A 20,652-nucleotide genomic window follows, 5' to 3' on the forward strand; every position below is an offset into this window, starting at 1 on the left:
CGGGCAACAGATGGACTAAATCTACCAGCTAGTCAGTGAATCTCACATCAATTATGATGAAGTTTATTTAGATGTTCATTTGACTGATCAATAATTAATTCAGTGTTGATCTCACACAACATTTTCAAACAAGAACAGTGTAATGATTTAAATTACATGTTATTTAATAAGCCATAAGGCGTAGGATTCCATAGGAAATATGAAATCAATCCTATGGATCTGTGAGGTTATTTTAACCAGAAGATTGGAACTTTTTAATGCAGGGATTAGATGACAGCTTCATATTCACTCAGAGACAACAGAAGAGAGAGTCAAGTTTAAAAGTTTAAAGATTTATTACTAAACAAATTAAAACTAGACTAACTTTAAACACTAAATGTATGGTGTTACTAAGGTGAATGAGACGGAGAATGGTGTGAGGTGTAATGTTGCTCAGAACCAGCAAATCCGAAGAAGCGATTAGTTCTGATGGGAACTGAAGATGATGTCTTCGCGTTAAGCTTTGATTAGGAGATTCATAAACACATTCAACGCCATTTGTCGGTCTACATATCCTGAGCGGAAGTCCCCGTCTAGATCAGGAGGTATAAAGGTCCAGCTTGACCTTTGTGGAGCAGGAGCCGGTAGAAGCAGCCACGGCAGCCGACCACCCGTCTTGAGATGCTTCCGGGTCATTTTGTTGGTGTCTGGTGAGACCCAAACCTGGGTCTTGATGGTTCAGCTTTTATTCTGAAAGGAACCGTTGCAGCAGTTGGAACAACAACATATTTTATCCAGCTTGTCGTTGGTTCTTTCGGCTGAAGAGGAAAGTTACGGATTGGCCACTCCGACAACTTCTCTAGAACGCTTTGAACTGGCGTTAAAGATGACGTGGGCATAGTTTTATACTTAGGATGTTTTGGTTTATAGTCGAATGAAAAGTTGACAGACTTACCAAACACCATCAAAACCACGCCTCCGTCAGATCTGGCAGATTCTGATTGGATCAGTGAAAGCAACGTGTCATGTCTTTTAACGCTACGTGAGTTCAGTCCTAGTGGAAACATTTAAAGTCATCACTTATTATATTCTATTGGATTATAATAAAGTAATTAATATTTTGATTTCGCAGATTGGTCACATCTTATTTATTGACGAACACTTGGTTGGATTAGCTTTACTATAATAGAGTTCTTTGATTTATTAAAAGGAGAGAGTCCATTCTTCATTCTTCTGTTGAGCTGAAAAGAAGCAGTTATAAGCAAATACATGAGACCTTGAGACCATATCTCATGGAGACTAGTTCTGTGTCAGAGGAGAGGAGGAACCAGTCATTTCAGTCCGTTACAACAGCTTGTAGAAAAATAAAATTCTACTAAATTGTACGAAGAGAAAAGGAAGTGATGATTTTAGAATTTTCATTTTCAATATGGATTTGTATCCAGTGCATGTTGATTAAAAAAATAATAAAATAAAACCCAATCACCCAATCGCATGCAAGCAAAACAAGTAGCACCAGGCAGCCATGGTGCTACTTGTTTTTGAATTCACACAAGGGAAATTCTTTTCTCCTTTCTCTGCATGTTCTCCTGCAGGGAAAGTCTCTCAGTACCTGGCGTGATCGCCGCAAGAAGAGGCCTGTGGTCTTCACTTATTGAATGCAGGCTGGAACAGCTCATCTCAGTTACTTCCAACCTGTTTTTTTTTTTTTTTTTTTTTACTCTGTGCATTCTATTCTACCTCTCCACAGCCCCCTAAAGCATCTAAATTTATAGGCAGCTGGGGGAAAAAATAGATAAAAAAAATAGATTTTTCCAGACGTAGCTGTGCCTTTGCTTGGTGTAAACTAACAAAAGAAGAGAATATTCAGTGGATGTGAATTTTAATAATTGAACATTTCAGACGGTGTTAAGATAATTAGGTGTACTTTTTATAAAAGCTCGTGGAATTTTACATCCACAAAACTTTTTTTTTCTCAGTGAATAAATGTTTAGTGTTCTAGTGCAACAACAGCTCTGAAAAAGTAATGTTTTAGCTGTTTGCCATTATTTTCTGAAGTGAAGGGAAACTTTTTGGTGTCAAATTCTTCACTAAGGCCCAAAGCTCTAACAACAACAATAACAACAACAACAATAAACACTCTCAAGGACTGCAGAAAGCATCATCCTATGGCCCTTATTAATTGAATGAACAGTTGATGTTTTCTAAAGTAGGATTGTGCAGAGCACTTACATACGTACTCACAGGTAAATTCACTATTGTTGTGCAGCAAATTGCTCCTTTATTCTTCCTACCATCTATTCTTTCTCAGATTCTCAAAGCAAAGAGCTATATGTTCGTACAAAAATGCTCAGAGCATACATTTGTGTCTGATTGTGCTGCACAAACTGACACGGTGGGGACAGAAGTGACAGAGAGAAAGAAAAACGTTTCTCAGAAGGAGCAGCAGGTGCTAAGGGATGAAAAACAAAGTCACTTCTGAAATCTAAAACTTGACTGGAGATCAATTTCAAGGTTTAACTTGCAAATTGGAACACCAAAAATTGCAACAAGATGTTTCAACATTCAATTGTTTATTTATAAAACATTATATCATCACTGGAAGAAATTGATGATGATAAAAGTTCACTTGATTGTTGATTTCCTTAATTCTTTTTCCTTACTGGGTTCAAATATCACCAGCTCTCAGATGGTAAATATGCTAAATTCATATCACAAACAGCACAGCTCTTTGAGAATTAGACACCTTTTGCTACAGCATAAATTTACATAAACATGCATGGGATTTCCTCTAAATATCATCATTAAGTTGTGGCAGAGTGAACCAGCACAGCTTGGCTGGCAGAGCAGAATGAGGCAGAAAAGAAGGAGACATTAAACGCATGCGCTCACAAAAGACGCATAAAGCATTAGTGAATTTGGGTCTCAGTGCCTCACCTGCAGGTGGACACAATAATGGTGTCACTCTGAGTCAAATAACTAACGTTTCTTAAATTCAGAATCTCAAACAGTATGAAAATTGTATTCTTTAAAAGAAAAACTTTTAAATGTGAAGAAAAGCACCTCATGCTATTCTGTACCAACTACCTATTTCTAACAGCTCAGCAAGTTAAGACATCTAAAAGCATGATAAAGGATAGGACCTCCATCACGTACCACCTTCTTAAATGCACCTTTTAATTGTCCGTGCAACAATACAACGTAATGTAGTCCCATTTGATTAGGCAAACCTCTGCAGTGCCTTGTTACCAAAGGTGTCTCAGCATTATAATTGGTTCATCCCAACCAGAGGTTAAAGGGGCTAATGTGTGAATAATCAGCTTTTCCTCTCTCTCTCTGTCTCTATTTATCTCCCTCCCCCCTCCTCTGTGGGATGGTGACATATTGCGCCATTTAAGTTTTCCTCTTTTGCTCCTTTAGTTGAGATAAGAGTTCATTTCCATTGGCTCTTCTGCTTCTCTCATTATTTTCATATATATATATATATATATATATATATATATATATATATATATATATATATATGCCACACAAGGGTGTGAATGTGTGTGTGTGTGTGTGAATGGGTGAATGATTGATTGTATTGTAAAGCACACTGGGGGGTTCCAGGACTCTAGAAGGCGCTATGTCAACCATAAATATCATCATCATCATCATCCTCCTCCTCCTCCTCCTCATCATCATCCTCATCTTTATTTATATAGGACTTTCCATCTGCCAGAAGGCAAACCAAAGTTCTGTACATGCATAAAAAAATACCTTGCTGACCCATACAATGGCTGACAAAAATAGACAGAAAAACTAATAAAAACAGGAGATATGAGCAAAGAATGTTAGTAAAAGAAAAAGATAAAATAAATTTTATTTGTTCATACTCTGAACAAAAACGTAAATGCAACACTTTTGTTTTTGCTCCCATTTTTCATGCGCTTAACTCAAACATCTGAAACTTTTTCTACATGCACCCATGAGTCTCAAATATTGTTCTGAAATCTGTCCACATGTGTGTTAGTGAGCACTTTTCCTTCACCAAGATAATCCATCCCACCTTACAGGTGCGGTATATCAAGGGGCTGATGAGACAGCATGGATAATGTGCAGGTGTGCCAGGCATGGTCTGAAGGACAGCACAGAGACACAAATCATGGCTGCACAGGAACAGGCCTTTAACACCAGAGCAACAGAGGCCAAGATCTACCACACCAGACAAGACCAAGGTGTAGGCTATGCAAAGAGGCCCCTGAGGCAATCCACCATGTAACTGCAGGGTGTAAGATGCTGGCAGGGAAAGCATACATGGAACGCCACTGCCAAATGGCTGGCAGAGTGTAAGGTATTAACAATCGAGCCAATGTCCTTAGACTTCCTGATCCAGACCCACAAAACATCAGGAAAAAGGAACACGAGAAACTAGAGATGTACCAGGGCTTAAAAAAAGAACTTGAGAAAGCTTGTCCCAAGACTGGAGGAGTGACTAAAGCAGATCCCAAGAAAAAGATCAATCATCTCAGTCCAGAAAAGAGCTGTTCTAGGAACAGCTACTGCGCAGAGCCATCAAGCTCATAGGCCTCTGGTAGAGGACAGAGGGTGATATGGGAATTTACATATATGTGTCACAACCTGTCGTGTCTCACCACTCTGTTCAGTCCTGTGTCTCTCCTGATTGCTCCCATCTGCCTCTCGTATCCCAATCACTGTAGATCCCAGCTCCTCGTGTATTTGAACCCTCCTAGTTCTGTGTTCCTTGTCTGTCCATTGTTTGCATGTCCTGTGTGTTCGTGATTAATAAACCCTCTAAAACATTCCTGCCTGCCTTCTTCCCTGCATTTGGATCTTCACCTCTGCTGCACTCACCTGCGCACCTGTGACAGAATGGACAGACCCTGTGAAGAATCCAGCGGGGAAACTCTCCCCTGGGATTGCCTGCTCCGGTGGCTCGCCCCAAGCTACAGCCGGCCTCCCCTCCTCCAGTGCCACCTCGCCGCAGAGGCCACCGCTGAGCCTCGGCGATCCTCGGCCTCGGCGATCCTCTCCATCCTCCCGGAGCCAGATGGGAGGTTGAGCTGGGAGGCGCAGCCGGACCGCTCCAGCTACGTGGAACCAGACTGGCTGTGTACTCCCCTGGAGTTGGCCCACGGTGCTGGGAAGGAACCCAGGCCCTGCCATCACCTCCAGCCCCGGAGCTGCACCACGGGCTCACCTCAACCCCTGCTGACGCCACCCCCAGCTCCTCGGTGAGTCAGTCTCCAGAAGGGGTTGCAAGGACATCCCGTGGGCGGGACACCTGGCCAGAGCACACCCCTCCCGAGGTCTCCTCCCATTCCAAGAGCAGAGTGGTGCCACCCATTTCAGAGGCCCCTGCTCTGCACGCCAGCTTGGACCCCCCAATCTCTGTTTCCAGTCCAGTCAGCACCTCCCTCATCTACAGGCCAAGGGACCGAGCCTGCAGCCCGTCCGACAGAGCTCGCCGGTCTCCAAGCTGGGCTGGCCTGGCTCCGTCAACTCCTCAGCCTGCAGGAGTTCCAGCTAGAGCAGCATTTGACACTGTCAACCATGGCTTCCTTTTGTCCACACTCTCTACCATGGGCATCACAGAGAAAGCACACGCCTGGTTTGAATCATACCTCACAGGACGATCATTCAGTGTATCTTGGCTTGGACAATCCTCTACCGTGCACCATCTTTCCACAGGAGTCCCCCAGGGCTCTGTACTAGGACCTCTTCTCTTTGTCATATACACCACCTCACTGGGTGAGACCATTTGATCACATGGCTTCTCCTACCACTGCTATGCAGACGACACCCAGCTCTATCTGTCATTTCCACCGGACGACCACACTGTCTCTGCACGAATATCAAACTGTCTCTCTGACATGTCAAAATGGATGAAATCCCACCATCTCCAACTCAACCTCTCTAAAACGGATCTACTTGTCATCCCAGCAAAACCATCCATACAGCACCATATCTCATTCCAAAATGACTTCCTATCTCTGGCTCCTTCAAAGGCAGTTCGAAATCTGGGTGTTGTGATTGATGAACACCTGACCTTTAAAGATCATGTTGCCTCTGTTGCCCGTTCATGCCGCTTTGCGTTGTATAACATACGAAAGATCAGACCATACCTAACACAACATGCCACCCAGCTCCTGGTGCAATCTACTGTCATCACCCGCCTCGATTACTGCAATGCCCTTCTAACTGGTCTTCCAGGCAGTACTGTGAGACCTCTTCAAATGGTCCAGAATGCAGCGGCGCGTCTGGTCTTCAATCAGCCAAAAAGAGCACACGTCACCCCTCTGTTCATTGACCTACACTGGCTACCGCTAGCAGCACGCATCAAATTCAAATGGCTAACACTAGCATACAAAGTCCAAGATGGTACGGCTCCCATCTACCTGAATCCTCTTGCAAAGGCTTACGTCTTGGCCCGGCCGCTCCGGTCATCACAGGATCGTCGGCTAGCAGTGCCTACACCACGCTCAGGACAATCCAGACTCTTCTCATGCATCGTTCCACAAATGTGGAATGACCTTCCAAGCACTAACAGAACAGGGGCTTCCTTTTCAATTTTCAAGAAACTCCTGAAGACCCTGCTCTTCAGAGAGCATCTTCTTAACTAGCACCTTGCCTGCACCCGGCCCCCCTCTCTACTGTCCACTCCTTGTTCCCTACTCTCCATGACTGATGTCAATGTTGTTGTTGTTATTGTTGTTGTTAGCCTCAAGGGCAACATGCCGATTATCACTTGTAAGTTGCTTTGGACAAAAGCGTCTGCTAAATACATAAACATAAACATAGAGACTCTATCTGCCCTGGTTCTCCAAGAGGCGTTTTCAGTCGAGTTGGCGGCCCCGCCTCCAGTCCAGTCAGCGGCCCTGTCTCCAGAGACTCTGCTTCCAGCAGTCCTGCCTGCAGCGGGCCCGCCTCCAGTCAAGTCAGAGGCCCCTGCTCTGCATGCCAGCTTGGACCCCCAGCCTCTGTCTCCAGTCCAGTCAACACCTCCCTCATCTACAGGCCAAGGGACTGAGCCTGTAGCCCATCCAACGGAGCTCGCCGGTCTCCAAGCTGAGCTGGTCCGCCTCCGTCAACTCTTCAGCCTGCAGGAGTTCCACCTAGAGACTCTATCTGCCCTGGTTCTCCAAGAGGTGTTTCCAGTCCAGTCAGCGGCCCCGCCTCCAGTCCAGTCAGCGGGCCTGCCTTCCGCTGGCCTACCTCCAGCGGCTCCAGAGACTCCCCCTCCAGCCAAGTCAGCGGACCCGCCTGCAGTTCCTCCGCTTCCAGAGACTCCAGCGTCACCTCCTGCAGCGGCTCGGCCCGGCCTCCAGTCAAATCAACATCAGCGCCTCTGGTGGCTCCAAAGACTCCACCTCCAGTCACCGCCAGCCTTGTCCTCGCCAGATGCAGGCCCGCCAGAGCCCAGCGTCTCCTCCTCTGCGCCAGACTCAGGCCCCCCAGACTCCGTCTTGGCCTTCGTTGGGCATCCAGTGGTAGAGGACAGAGGGTGAGATGGGAATTTACATATATGTGTCACAACCTATCCTGTCTCCCCACTCTGTTCAGTCCTGTGTCTCTCCTGATTGCTCCCACCTGTCTTTCATCTCCCAATCACTGTAGATCCCATCTCCTTGTGTATTTAAACCCTCCCAGTTCTGTGTTCCTTGTCTGTCCATTGTTTGCATGTCCCGTGTGCTTATGATTGATAAACCCTCTAAAACATTCCTGACTGCCTGCCTGCCTTCTTCCCCGCATTTGGATCCTCACCTCCGCTGCACTCACCTGCACACCCGTGACAATATGTAGTCTAATTTATATTATATAGTCTATCTTTGTTTTATATCGTCTTGAAATTTTGTTATTCTAAATTAGAAATTGGTTAACTTTTTTGGTTTTGAGTGTTTTAGATTGATTGTATAGTATTAAAAAACAAGACTGCTGTTTGTTGTCCCTTGCAGTTCTTATTCCCAACTTTGTAGATTAGCAATGTGTGCAGGAATCTGCTCGCATTAAAAGAACCCTTCAGTTACATTTTTTGTGTGCAAATCTCTAGAGGTCCCAAATAAGTTTTAATTTTTATTTCTGAATGACACAGTTTGGAGATGGAGAAAACTGGTTTCTTTAGCAAATAAATGAACAAACAACAAACTTAGAATAGACCGACAACCTAAATTTGGGATTATTGCAACAGTTTTAAATGTACATGTAATAGTTTGACTGTAAGAAAAAGAATATAAACCTATAGCATGATTTAACACCAGTATTGAGAAGTTTTGTTTCCAAGTATTTTATGCATTTTCCCAGTGCAAAGCTTGCTCACAATTGGTGGATACAGTTTTTGATCAACAGTAAATCCTTCCAAACCATCTACAGTATTTCATGCCTAATGCTAGCCGTTTTTACATGGTGAAATTAAGCATTATGAGAGGCATGATGACATAATCATTTTGACAGCTCTTTCTCACTCAGATGGCATCCAGTAATGTCATTTTGTCAGGAAGCCTTCAGCATCAGATTTCAGCCTCACAGTCAGACAAAACGAGACAAGGCCTTTCCATGTACGCACCCACCAGATTAACACTTTGAAGCATTAAGCGCTGTGATTTATTCAGGATGTAAGGTTTTATGTGTTCTAACCGAAAACCTTTAGAGACAGATCATCCTGTACTCCTACACTGTTTGCTTCCTTTGCTGATTCTTGTTCTCTGTGTGCTTCTTGTTCATCTTCTTGTGTAAGTTTGCCCTGAGTTTGTCAGCTTTCTCCTTAGCTTGTTTAATTTTTAATCTCGAGGCTACACTCACACTCCATGGCTCGAATCCAATTTTTTTTTGCTGAGCTCCATTTTTTTGCATGGTTGTTCACATTAGAAACAAAATGTGATCTTGATTAGACACCAAACAAGTTGAGATACAACAGACAGTATTGATATCAAACTGGGGCTAGAAACTCTTAACAGCCGACTTCTAAGGAGGAAATATATACACACCCCGCCTTTTGCATCCTTTTGTGCTGCTATGTGCGGCCTCTATAAACACCTCAAACATAGAGAAAAAAACCCCATCCATTTTTTTCCAGTGCTTGGTTTAAGAAATTATGTATCTAAAATGAGCCGCTTCAAAAAGTCCCTGTTTGTGATGTCAGAAATGGGGAAATTAGCAAAGAACTGCCTATCACCTGAAGAACAGTTGCTAAAACTCTACTCGGCCCCCTCCTGGATACCAGAGCTTCTCAGCTTATAGCAGCCTGAGCTGGGATGGTTGGGCATGGCCAGCTCCAGCTTGCTCTGGAATGGTTATTTCTAGAAGGTACTGAAAATGTCAAGAATAAAAAAAGTTGAAATCACTTTATGCGAGACGGATAATGTATGAATAACTTCATAAACATGTTTTAATAGACTATAGAACTATTGTAACATAAGAAAAAAAGTCATAATACGTCAACAGAAGGTGTCATTGCTGAGACTAAACCACCACAAAGCAATAACAACACAAGATGAAGTCATTAAATAGTATGTAATTCATATGAAAATGCAATTAATTTCAACGTATCTGTTTTACTTTTGAGCAGTTTTTGACGTTCGTGTCACAGAAAATTGCATGTTGTTGGCTTTTATGAAATCATACAGATGTCCCACTGCTCTTATTTTTTCACAACTCATAACTAAATCAAGCGTTGCAAAACCAGATGAAATGGGGCGAAAGTGCATTAAGTTACAGGTGTGATGTTACTGCGACGTTGTTTTTGTGCATGCCCCTCTGTTCAAGGGGTCGGGGGTTATAAACTACCCCTTTGAGACTATAGGAGGCCCTTGAAACAGCAGTAATTAAAACTGTAATTAAAAGTGTTTGTTTCTTGATTGATGCCTGATTTTTGTTTCTTTTTGTTGAGCTGTAAGTAATGTTGCTGAGTAAACGGTAAAGCAAGACGCAACAAGTGAGTTAGATACCATTCAAAGAAGTCACTGAAAGACAAAGAGTTGACATAAATGTGCTCCCACTTCAGTGCACCTTGAGTCACTAGCACACACGCATAACATATCTCATGTAGACAAAGCAGCGGGACAATAAGATGCTTGTCTGAGTCTGGAGGAAGAGGAGGACCCACTGTGTGTTTCTGGTTGCTCTAATCAGCATCTGACAGGAGGAGGTGAAGCTGCTTGTCTAACTGACTATAGACAACATCTCTGCATGAAGTGCTGCTGCTGCAGCCTCCAACATGCTGCATTGATCTGACGGAGAGCATTGTGTGCCTCTTACCCTTTTCCCTCATTCATCTGTCCTCCTTCCCACTTGCTTCATTTACTCTCTCCCTCTTTTATGCGGTGCCCCTCCTTCTCTCCTCCTTTCACTCTGCTAATCAATCCTTCTTTCCTTCTCCCTTGCTGCTGTTTCTTTCTTCTCATCAACATATCTTACCAGGAGGGATCTGAGCCAATCCTTTAAGACAGATGGATGATGATGAATGGTGAGACAAACCAGATTTCTCCCCCTCTACATCATTTCCTTACACCATTTCTTCCTTTCTTCCACTCGTTTTAGACATTGTTTTTCTTTGATACACTTTTGTAGCTCACTAGATTGTACTCTTGGGATTGAGAAGATGCGCTTTCAAATGATTGAGGCCAAAAGCGACTTCCTTGGCTGTTGATAGAACAAAGCCAGTTGGACACAAACAGGGCTGAGTTAGAAAAGAGGAAAGGAGAAATCTCTCCGCAGAAGCCTGATAAGAAGCCTCTTGTGGAAAACCAATGGGATCTGTCATCACCATGTTAGAGCTTACAGCCCTCTGGTCTGCTTTACTTCCGATGATAATGATATGATTCTGCTTGTATCTCTACTGGACTCTAGGGCTGAAGCAGATAAAGATCTCTGAGCAGAAGTGCAGATGAGGCCTTGTGGGATTTCCCCCCAGGACCTAAAACAGACTCCCTTTGGTCTCAATTATACCGGCCTCTTCTCAGTGCTGCAGAGCACCTTCAGTATAGTTTCTCTATCGCAATGCCACAAGACAGCACTGTCCGCCACCTCTTGATTCAGGCCAGATCAAACACAACCTGCGCTTTGATGATAGATAACACTGATAGAGGTGGAAGATTCTAAGACATTAGATCTCCTTCAGTTTACCGCTGAAAGCCCCTTACGACCTGGAGCAGCAGACCTGAGGTTAAATGGCTCATGGCTCCCAACAGGAGATGCCATAAACAATGGCTGTGCAGCTGAGATGGTGCAAGTTGTAAACGTAAATGTTGTGCAACGTTCAGGTTCAAGCTGCCCTGGATGGCTGCGATGTTGGTCATGCTGAGAGGCCTGCAACTCATAACGGATGACAGAGGTCCAGGTCCAATAACAGAGAAAATCAGTTGTCTCAATTATCAGGAACCTTCTAACAAATCCACCCAGACAATTTAGATTGTGATTACAATTATTGATTGACAGATAACGGATGTGTATGTGTACACGCACAAACCCCTACATGGGATGTACCAAAGACAAATAACTAAAGCAGCTCGTATCAAGAAATCCTTCCAATGGTGAGAAAGAGCTGGTCTGAAGGACAGCACGGAGGCACTCATCATGTGTGCACAGGAACAGGCCCTGAACACCAGAGCAACCGTGGCCAAGATCTACCACACCAGACAAGACCCAAACATGTCAGCAAAGGTAAAAGCAAGCTCCACTTACTCTGTGTATAGTGAAGAACCATAAAAAATTTAATTAGATAAGAAACAAAAAATTGAATTAGTACAGTTGAACGTGTTTTTTTTCTCCCACTGCTAAACCAGCTGTGGGAGAAAAAAAAACACATCCTACTTTTCCTACTTTTCACCTCTGGATGGATGACAACAACATTAGTTGCTCTAGTGCCATCCACAGGTCCACAGTAACAGGCATTATGGGTAATTTATTCAAACTACCTGAAAGACTCCTTCAGGCAGCAGCTTTTGGTGATCTCCACAGACTAACAGGACAGCAGCCTTCCATTATGGACCTCGTAGGCTCAGCTGGTCTGTTTGATATTCAGTCTTCACTGCAGTTCAGTATTTATCTAAAGTACCGCAGGCTGGAAGTAAAAGTTACAACCCTGCTGCAGAGAACATATACCATTACGATAAGTGCCACAGGTCAAGCATGTCAGGCCGTTATCACTGGATCATGGATGAAATGCTTGTCTCACAGTGTTGAAATGAGTTTCCATTGATGCACGAGGCTGCATTTGCTTCAGATGTTTCCCTCTAGATCTCACTTTTGTAAAAAAAAAAAACAAGCAGAAGGAAAAAGTCACATCTATTTTCTGGAACCATACGTACTCCTATCAACAGAACTCTCATTCACAGCATAAACATGAGGTGTTGCTTAAAGCACCTTTGCACAGCAGGACTAAAACATAGTTGTTGTGCAGAAGTTGTTTAATTTCTACAAAATATCACAAACCAAACAACAATTTCTGTAAACAACAGCTTGTGTGGATCCAGCACATTTAAACAGTTTTAAAGAAATTCACAAGAGTTTTTTGTGTGCAGAAATCCTCTTTGGCAAATTTATGCGAAAGGATTTCCTACATTCACTTCTATTGGACATCATTCATCATCCAAGTTACATCATAATTACCTCATGGACAAATTACGAGGGGGATTAGGATGAGTCCAGTTTTCAAACACCGTACTTTGGGAGATTTATGACTATAATTCAAATCCATTCAGACCTTTTCATCACTGTGGTTGCTTACTTTCTAAAATCCAGAGCAACACAGCTCCGGACAGTTATAAAAATATGACTACAGTTGATATTGACATTGACAGCAAACACATTCATACACAGAAGAGACACAAATATCTGAAGGTCAAGTGGAAGGAGGGGCAGTCCATTTGAAAGAAGCTTTTGTCAAGTCCTTATTGAAATTCATCAATAAAAAATGGGACGCCCTAAGCCTTTTCAGAAATAAAATTGTCATGCTAATTCATTCTGATTGTCACATTGGAATAGCTAAACAAAATGAATGGTGGGGGCCAGATGCGCCCACTGAAGCGTAACTCTGGATATTTCATAGTGAATTACCCTTGATCGACTTGTCCCGCGCTTCTAGGTGCAAATTCTGATCAAATGCCCACATGTGTGGAATTCCAATCGCCACTTTGTTAACTCATTGATTTGCATGCCGAAGAGGCAGAAATTAAAAACCCCCACGAACAGTGGCTCTGCTGACTGAGACAGATTTTTAAACTGAAAAAGGAGAAGAATGTAAATGCTCTTCCCAAGTGTGCACTTACAGATAGTAAATGAATGATGAATACTCTCTCCTCTTGCAGAAAAGGCACTGTTTCACACAGAGTTTCTTTAAAGGCTGGTTCCTTATGTTGGTTTCGGGCAAAAGCGTGGCATAGGAGGTAAGCCGAGAGTAAACGATGAGTTGTGCGCGATAAAGGCCACAGATCTTAGAGTGTATAAGGAGAGACGGGTCCTCTGCTGCATGAGAGACAGGCTTCTTGGGGATGAGGGGGAGGATGCTTTCCGATGAGCCATCTGGACACGAACCTCCCTGAGGGACAAAGAGCAAAACATGCTGAATCAGTCTGTCTTTCTCTCCCACTCATTTTCTATCCATCTCATGATGGTGAAATGCACCAAAAGTGCACGTTGAAGCTTTAATATTTCATAGTTCTCTTATTATGCTCTTGAATGAACCATGAAGACCAATCTGACCCAACAGTCTACTTTAGTTCAGATTGTCTATGTCATCATGATCACAAAGTTTGTTACTGATAAAGAAAATTCTGACTAGTGAGTTAAAAATAAAAGACAAAAGAAATATTTGGTTCCCATTTCATCCCTTTCACTTCTCAGGTTTTTTGGTGAAGCTGACCTCACTATCACAAATGAACCCTTTAACCCAGCTAATGGAAATATAATCACTAAACTATATGTTTAAAATTTGATTTATTTGCTTATTTCAGTTCAACTGTTTCTTCACACAAACCCAAAACATTCATAAACAGGTGGGTTAATTAATCAAAGATGTGAACCATGTAAGAGCAGCCTTACTTTAATACATCTTTACTCATGCAGACGTAATGTGGTCATCAGAAAAAATCCTCCTTTATTAAAAGAGCTACCGAAGCTCATAATCACAGATTTAAAGGATTTAATCAAACAGAAATGTAAAATCATATTTTTAGATTTGATGAAACAGCGTAGAAAACCAGTAAAAGTAAATAACCAAATTACAAAATAACACTTTCAGGCAGAATAAACACATTTCCAAATTGCTCTTATTCATAGCAAAATGTTTTGAAACAAAAATATTGACTTTCTAATGAAAATGAACTAAACCAAAACAACTTTTAAAGAACATATTATTAGATAATCTTGCGTTATTTTTCTGACCAAGCTTTGTGTAAGTTTTGGATTTGGTCTATTTATCTTCATTATGTTCATCAATGATGTAAAAGAAAAGAACTTCCCAAGAAAAAGCCATCCATCCATCCATCCATCCCAGACTTCCCTCTCAACAGCCACATGGGCCAGCTCCTCTGGGGGAATCCTAAGGCGTTCCCTGGCCTGCCGAGAGACATAGTCCCTCCAGCGTGTCCTTTAAGTCTTCTCCTGGTTGGATGTACTTGGAAATCTTCACCAGGGAGGTATCCAGGAGGCATCCTAACCACATGCCCGAGCCACCCCAACTATCTCCTCCAGACGATGAGTAGCAGCGGATCTACTCAGAGCCCCTCTTGGATGTCCAAGCTTCTCACCCTATCTCTAAGGGAGAGCCCAAACACCTTGCAGAGAAAACTCATTTTGGTCGCTTGCATTTGCAAACTCGTTCTTTTGGTCACTACCCAAAGCTCGTGACCATAGGTGAGAGTAGGAACACAGATCAACCAGGGAATCGAGAACTTTGCTATCTGGCTCAGCTCTCTCTTAACCACAACAAATCAGTACAACACCCACACCACTGCACCAATCTGCCCATCAATCCCTCCTTCATCTTTTCCCTCATTTGTGAACAAGACCCTGAGAAATTTAAACTCTATTTGAGACAGGACCTCATCCCTGACCTGGAGAAGGCGCTCTACCATTTTCCCACTCAAGATCATGGTCTCAGATTTGGAGGAGCCGATTCTCATCCCAGCTACTTCACACTTGGCTGTGAACCGCTCCAGCGAAAGCCAGAGATCACGTTCTGATGAAGCCAGCAGGACCACATCATCTGCAAAAAGCAGAGACCCAATGCTCAGGTGACCCTCTACTGTTTCCTGATACCTTTTAAATTGTGACACACTTTTACTTAATTTACCCATGTCAGCGCGTGGCGGTGAATGAAGCGGACGCAAGGATCCATACGTGGGTGAAGGTAGCAGGTAAGCAGGCACACAGGAACGATGAAAGGTTTTAATGGAGAACACGCTAACATAGAAACGATGATCCGACAAGAGACACAGAACTGAAGGGCTTTAAATACAAGAGGGCTGGGAGCTTGGGTGATTGGGAAACGAGATGCAGGTGGGAGCAATTAACATGGACACAGGACTGAACAGAATGGGGAGACAGGACAGGGTGTGACAACCCACATCAGTCACATCATTTTAATGCCTAATAAGTCCTTAAATAAAAAGCCAATTGTTATCATATGCAGAATATTAGGACATGAATGAATCACATGAGGCTTCAGCTGCAAAGTAAATGTTGGCTTAGACTGTTATCCATCACTTTATAATTCTTTCGTAAACTCTTTTTGACACCCCCCACCCCCACCCCCCGCCTTTTCTCCATCACTCTGTGTGTGTGTGTCTGTCTGTCTAGTTCAGCTGCAGGAGCTGGAGGCCCTGAGGGTATTGATTTGGCTTGCCTCACTGCTGTCAGACTGATGGGAGACATGTGATTCACAGATGAGATCTCAGCCATGGTGCACTCAGCTTGAAGCTCAACCACACACACATATTTAGGGCAGTGTGTGCATGGACTCACCCTACAGAAATCACCACTGTGTAATCATGCACTGACTCACAAAGGTAAATGAGTGCACACACACACACAGGAGCGGGCACTCCATGTATGCACTAGAGTGCCTACTGTCACGCACGCACGCACGCACGCACACACACACACACACACACACACACACACACACACACACACACACACACACACACACACACACACACACACACACACACACACACACAAGCCTTGTGAGCATGTTCTGACATCCTCAATCTGTCAGAGCCAAAATCCAGAGGACCTGGAGTTCGAGTCAGGAGGGTCGAGTCGGTTTTCTGAGCTCAGCGGAGTTTGAACTAATTAAAATGGACGCTGACAAACTGCCTTCTATGACAGAAATATTTTCCTCATCATCTTTCACATTTGAGGATATTTCATTTCAGTTATTATATTGATGGAAATACTTTAGATACAATACCTTGTGGTACCATGGGATACAACATGATATGATATGTGATGCAATGTGAAACAGTACAATTGACTTTTTCAAAGTACGGACTTTGGTCTAAATCAAGACAGTACAGCAAGTCAATCCAGACCCAGCCAGAGGACACGTTGTTATAACAAAATACACACTTACTATTCTTGGTTCAAACTTGGTCAAGATCCTGTTGCAGATTAAGATCTGACTTCAAATCCTGGGTTGCACACATGTGATGCAAAATTGATTAGAGTGAGCTTATTATGTAAATCCCACTTTTTGCATCCTGTGATATGAAAACAATACAGCATTATACATAAGTTGTAGGCTTTTTTAAACTCTGTGCTGTTCCAAAAGTTACTTTGACAAATTAAAATCTGTAGATAACTAAACAAACTTCCATAACACAAACATGTCCCCTCAGTAAGACAGTCGACCCAGTGGGAAGCTGCAGGCTGTGCTTAATTACTCCCAACGTAACTGAAGCTCCGAAGTCTGACTGGATCGACGGCTTCAGGTTTTAAAGCTACTTCAGTGATGTAAGCAACAACACGAAGGGTTATTTACAGGTCTGAAAATGCATTTTTGTAAAGAACTTTAAAATAAACACCAGCCTGTGAATTCAAATGCATTCAAATGCAGGAGAAGAAACGTGTAGAATTCTAAATCTCCAAGTTAAATATTAATATTTAAAATACTTTAAGCACCTCAAAAAACACTTGTCAGATGGATCATTTAGCTTAGTTTTATTCTACTTGTGGAAAATTTAAAGTTCCATTTCTCACTTTCTAAGAACGTTTGCCATTTTCAATGCATTGCTGCTCAAGCCTTTATTCCTTATTTAGTGCTAAAAATTCATAGTTTTATTTCACTGAAACAAACACAAATGAATAATTAGCATCTTATTAAAAATATGCTTTCGATTTAATGCCAAGTCTCATACAGTTATTTTGCTGTGATAAAGCCTACCTTTATTCCTCTCCTTGACTGATTACTGAGTGTTCTCTGTGTCATCTGGATGTTCTTTTTGTCTTGTTCCCAGGGATGAGTAAACACTGTTCAGTACAAAAGCAATAAGCGTTGTAATAAAATGGCCGAGTTCTCTGCAGTAGGCCTTTTAATTGTTGTGATGCAGGGCAGGGGATCGGCGAGACAGATGTGGCAGGAAGCAATCATGAGATGAATTGACCTCAGTGTTAAATGGTGTCACTCAGCCTCTTAAAATTCAATAAGCAAGTCAGTTGGCCGGCGTAGAGATCCATGCGCTCATCAGGGTGAATTTCCTGCTGTGTTAAAAGGTCAATGGCAAAACGTGACCCCCGACATTTATGTTCCGACAGGGGTATTTTATAATCTCACAATGCTTTTAGTCTGGGCAATGAGTTATTAAAGTAATACAGATGAAATGTTCTAGGAAATAATTATATTATGTGTATAAAATATACACGTTAAAGCACATTTCACATTTATTTTGTTTTTACGAGAGTCAGAATCTAGCTTTGATGAGGCATTACATAAATATAGAAGCTACAGCCCTTTGTAAAGGGTATGGTATTGCAGCTATTTGTTTCCTGGAGGCGGTGTTAGCGCTGAACAGATAATCAAGCTACCAAACGTGAGAAAGGACAAGTCTTCCAAACCTGAGAGCAGAATACTTTTACAAACTTCTCATATGGAAATTTTTGCTTTCTGTCTCTACACCACAGACATCATATTTGTAGACATGACGTGGACTGGCGGTGACTATTGGAGCTGGCGTGTCAGCTGGTCGCCATCTTGGATGGGTCTCCATTCGCCCCAGTACACTTCTTTCTAAGGAGGAAGGTGCTTACCCAACTAAAATGCACATGTTATTATGCTTTTGCACAAAATCAAACGTATATGGCATGATAATAAAATTAAAATATAATCATATAAAATAAACAAAAATAAAAATATCATAAAATATTAAATTCTAATAGGTAGCCAAAAGTCAATAGTGATCCCATGTGATCTGTTTTCATTAGTGTGCTGGTTGTTGCAACCGCAGGCTTGCCCACCCTCTGTTGATTCCTGTTGGGTTTGGAGAGTGAGGAACCCATTCAATATGGCAACAATGCTGCCACACTCTCCAGAGCCCAATGGGACATCTATATATTCATGTCTATGGTATACACCACCATGCATCAAAAGGAGGAGTTGTGCAGATTATGTGAATTGTCTAAATGCTAGATTATCCCAAACCATTTTTTTCCTAAATCCAAATGATGCACTTTGTTTTCAAACCTGAAGCCAGAATCCTGCTGGACGGTGACTGTTGGCGAGTTATTGCGAACATGATTAGTGAGGGAGCTTTCTATATGTAAATGTCTTAAACGTTTGGTGGACGCTGCATGAGTAGTAGCACTTTGGTTGCTGGGATTTCCTAACATGTCCAAAAATGTTTGTGACAGATTTTCTCTTTAAAACATAACAAAGTTGTCTTGGGCATCTGGAACCATTCTCAAATGTGTTTTCATGAGTCAGAAAGAACATGAAGTGTGAAATCACGTTGGAAGCAACTTAAGTTATGTCTGACTGAAGACAAAAATGGAATCTTACATCCTGTGTGCAACAAAGTGGCGACTTGCACAACTTTCCAAAATTATTCCTTGTTAGAGATCCATTTGTATTTTTGAGTGAAAGTGGAATATGCTGCCAGCATCCTGCACAAACCATAAAAGCACTAGCTTTTTGGTCTATGAGGCTACTTGCTGAAACCATCATTTTCATAGAAAAGTTATTTTATTGTAGAATTTGGTTATATTTCTTAGTGCATTCAAGTACAGACCTCCATGTTTTCTCCAATACATCAATGTTTCACCTCGAAATGTCCTGATAGTCCGAGAAAGTGATGACTCTATTGGTTAGATTTGGCTCTGGCACTTTTCTCCTTGACTCACTAAATGAGCCGAGGGAAGGGTGTTGTGCTCTTCTGCATAAACGCTTGCAGCAAAATAGAGTTTATTAAGACCCATAAAAAACAACATTAAAATTCACGACCGAGGGAGCGTCGCCTGACCCCAAGAGAATGATAAATTAGTGTGTGTTGCTTTAGCAAAACGACCATTTTATACCTTCACCTTCCTCCTTCCTGTTACGTTTTTTTGTTTTGTTTTGTTTGTGTGAAAGCCCGGCGGTGGGTGCCAGACCAGACTGAGAGGTTTCAGCAGTACTGAAAGGTTGAAATGTTACAGAAATCGTTGAGTCTGCTTTTCTCCTCTGAAGAAATCAGTCTGTGGTTTGAATGACATTTAACGGAGGTGGATGTCAGCTTTCCACATTTAACAAGTACATGTTACGCCTGTTCTTTTGTGTGCAACAGCTGTAGATTAATGTGTTAGTGGTAAAAAGGAGATATTTGGTCAATCAGCGTTAAACAAGATAATTCCATTGATGCATTTAATTGTTTAAGTGATGCGGTTTTATCTGTGTGTGCATGTTTGTTAGCAAAATAGAAACTTAAATTTTTTTAGAAAATGCTCTACAACCTATGTGAGACAAACTGAAACTGCCTCAGTCTCAAGGGTGTTGCAGCCAACCTTCCCACCAGATGAACTTGCAGGTATAATTTGATGAAGTATGGAAAAGTGACTTTAATCAGTAAACTTAACTACACACATAAAATTCTATAAAAAGTCCAAAAAGAATTGTTTCACATGAATGAAGCTGTCGGTTCTAAAAGTCTACATTTAATGACTATTTTGGTGCAAACAAAAGTGCCATGCGAGCCATTGCTGACAACTCATTAGCACTATGCTAAGCTAATGGATCAGTAAATGGATTTTTATGTGGGCATAAATGCTAATTCACCACACCAGAGTGCCATTCAGCGATGTTGTGTTTAGCAAGCAAGTGTGAGCCTCGGGGGTGTGTTTGTGTCTCATTAGGCTCGGCCGGGGATCTATTGTAGATGAGGAAGACTCAGCGGCAAGACAGAGGAAGCTGTAACGGCGGGCTGTGGTGCAGAAGCATGTGTCCGTTCTGCCCCTGATGTTCAGTAGAGATATCCAAAGGTTCATACAATTATGTTGGGAAGGAAAACCGTTTTCTGCATGACGAGAGCAAATCAGGCTAAAAAGCTAAAGGTTGTTGTCTTCTAACACACATAAACAGAAGCTTCCTCTTCACATTAAGGGTGATTAAATATTGTTTTCTCATTTTCATTTGCATATTAATTAATTCTGATAATAACAATACAATATGTATGACATTTAAAGTCCTCTTTTAATTAAAAAGAT

At 42.2% G+C, this 20,652-nt stretch overlaps 1 protein-coding gene across 1 annotated transcript; it reads right to left on the bottom strand.

The window, feature by feature from the left end:
- Positions 1-11,469: 11,469 nt before the first annotated feature.
- On the bottom strand, positions 11,470-15,491 carry LOC139063266 (uncharacterized). The gene is made up of 4 exons (XM_070544593.1): positions 15,466-15,491; positions 15,269-15,423; positions 15,030-15,181; positions 11,470-13,513 (listed from the first exon to the last, which is right to left on the bottom strand). Exons 1-4 carry the CDS (start codon positions 15,489-15,491, stop codon positions 13,241-13,243), a joined length of 606 nt encoding a protein of 201 aa, XP_070400694.1. The 3' UTR covers positions 11,470-13,240.
- Positions 15,492-20,652: the final 5,161 nt, after the last annotated feature.

Source organism: Nothobranchius furzeri, chromosome 15 (assembly GCF_043380555.1).
Source record: "Nothobranchius furzeri strain GRZ-AD chromosome 15, NfurGRZ-RIMD1, whole genome shotgun sequence".
NCBI lineage: Eukaryota > Metazoa > Chordata > Actinopteri > Cyprinodontiformes > Nothobranchiidae > Nothobranchius > Nothobranchius furzeri.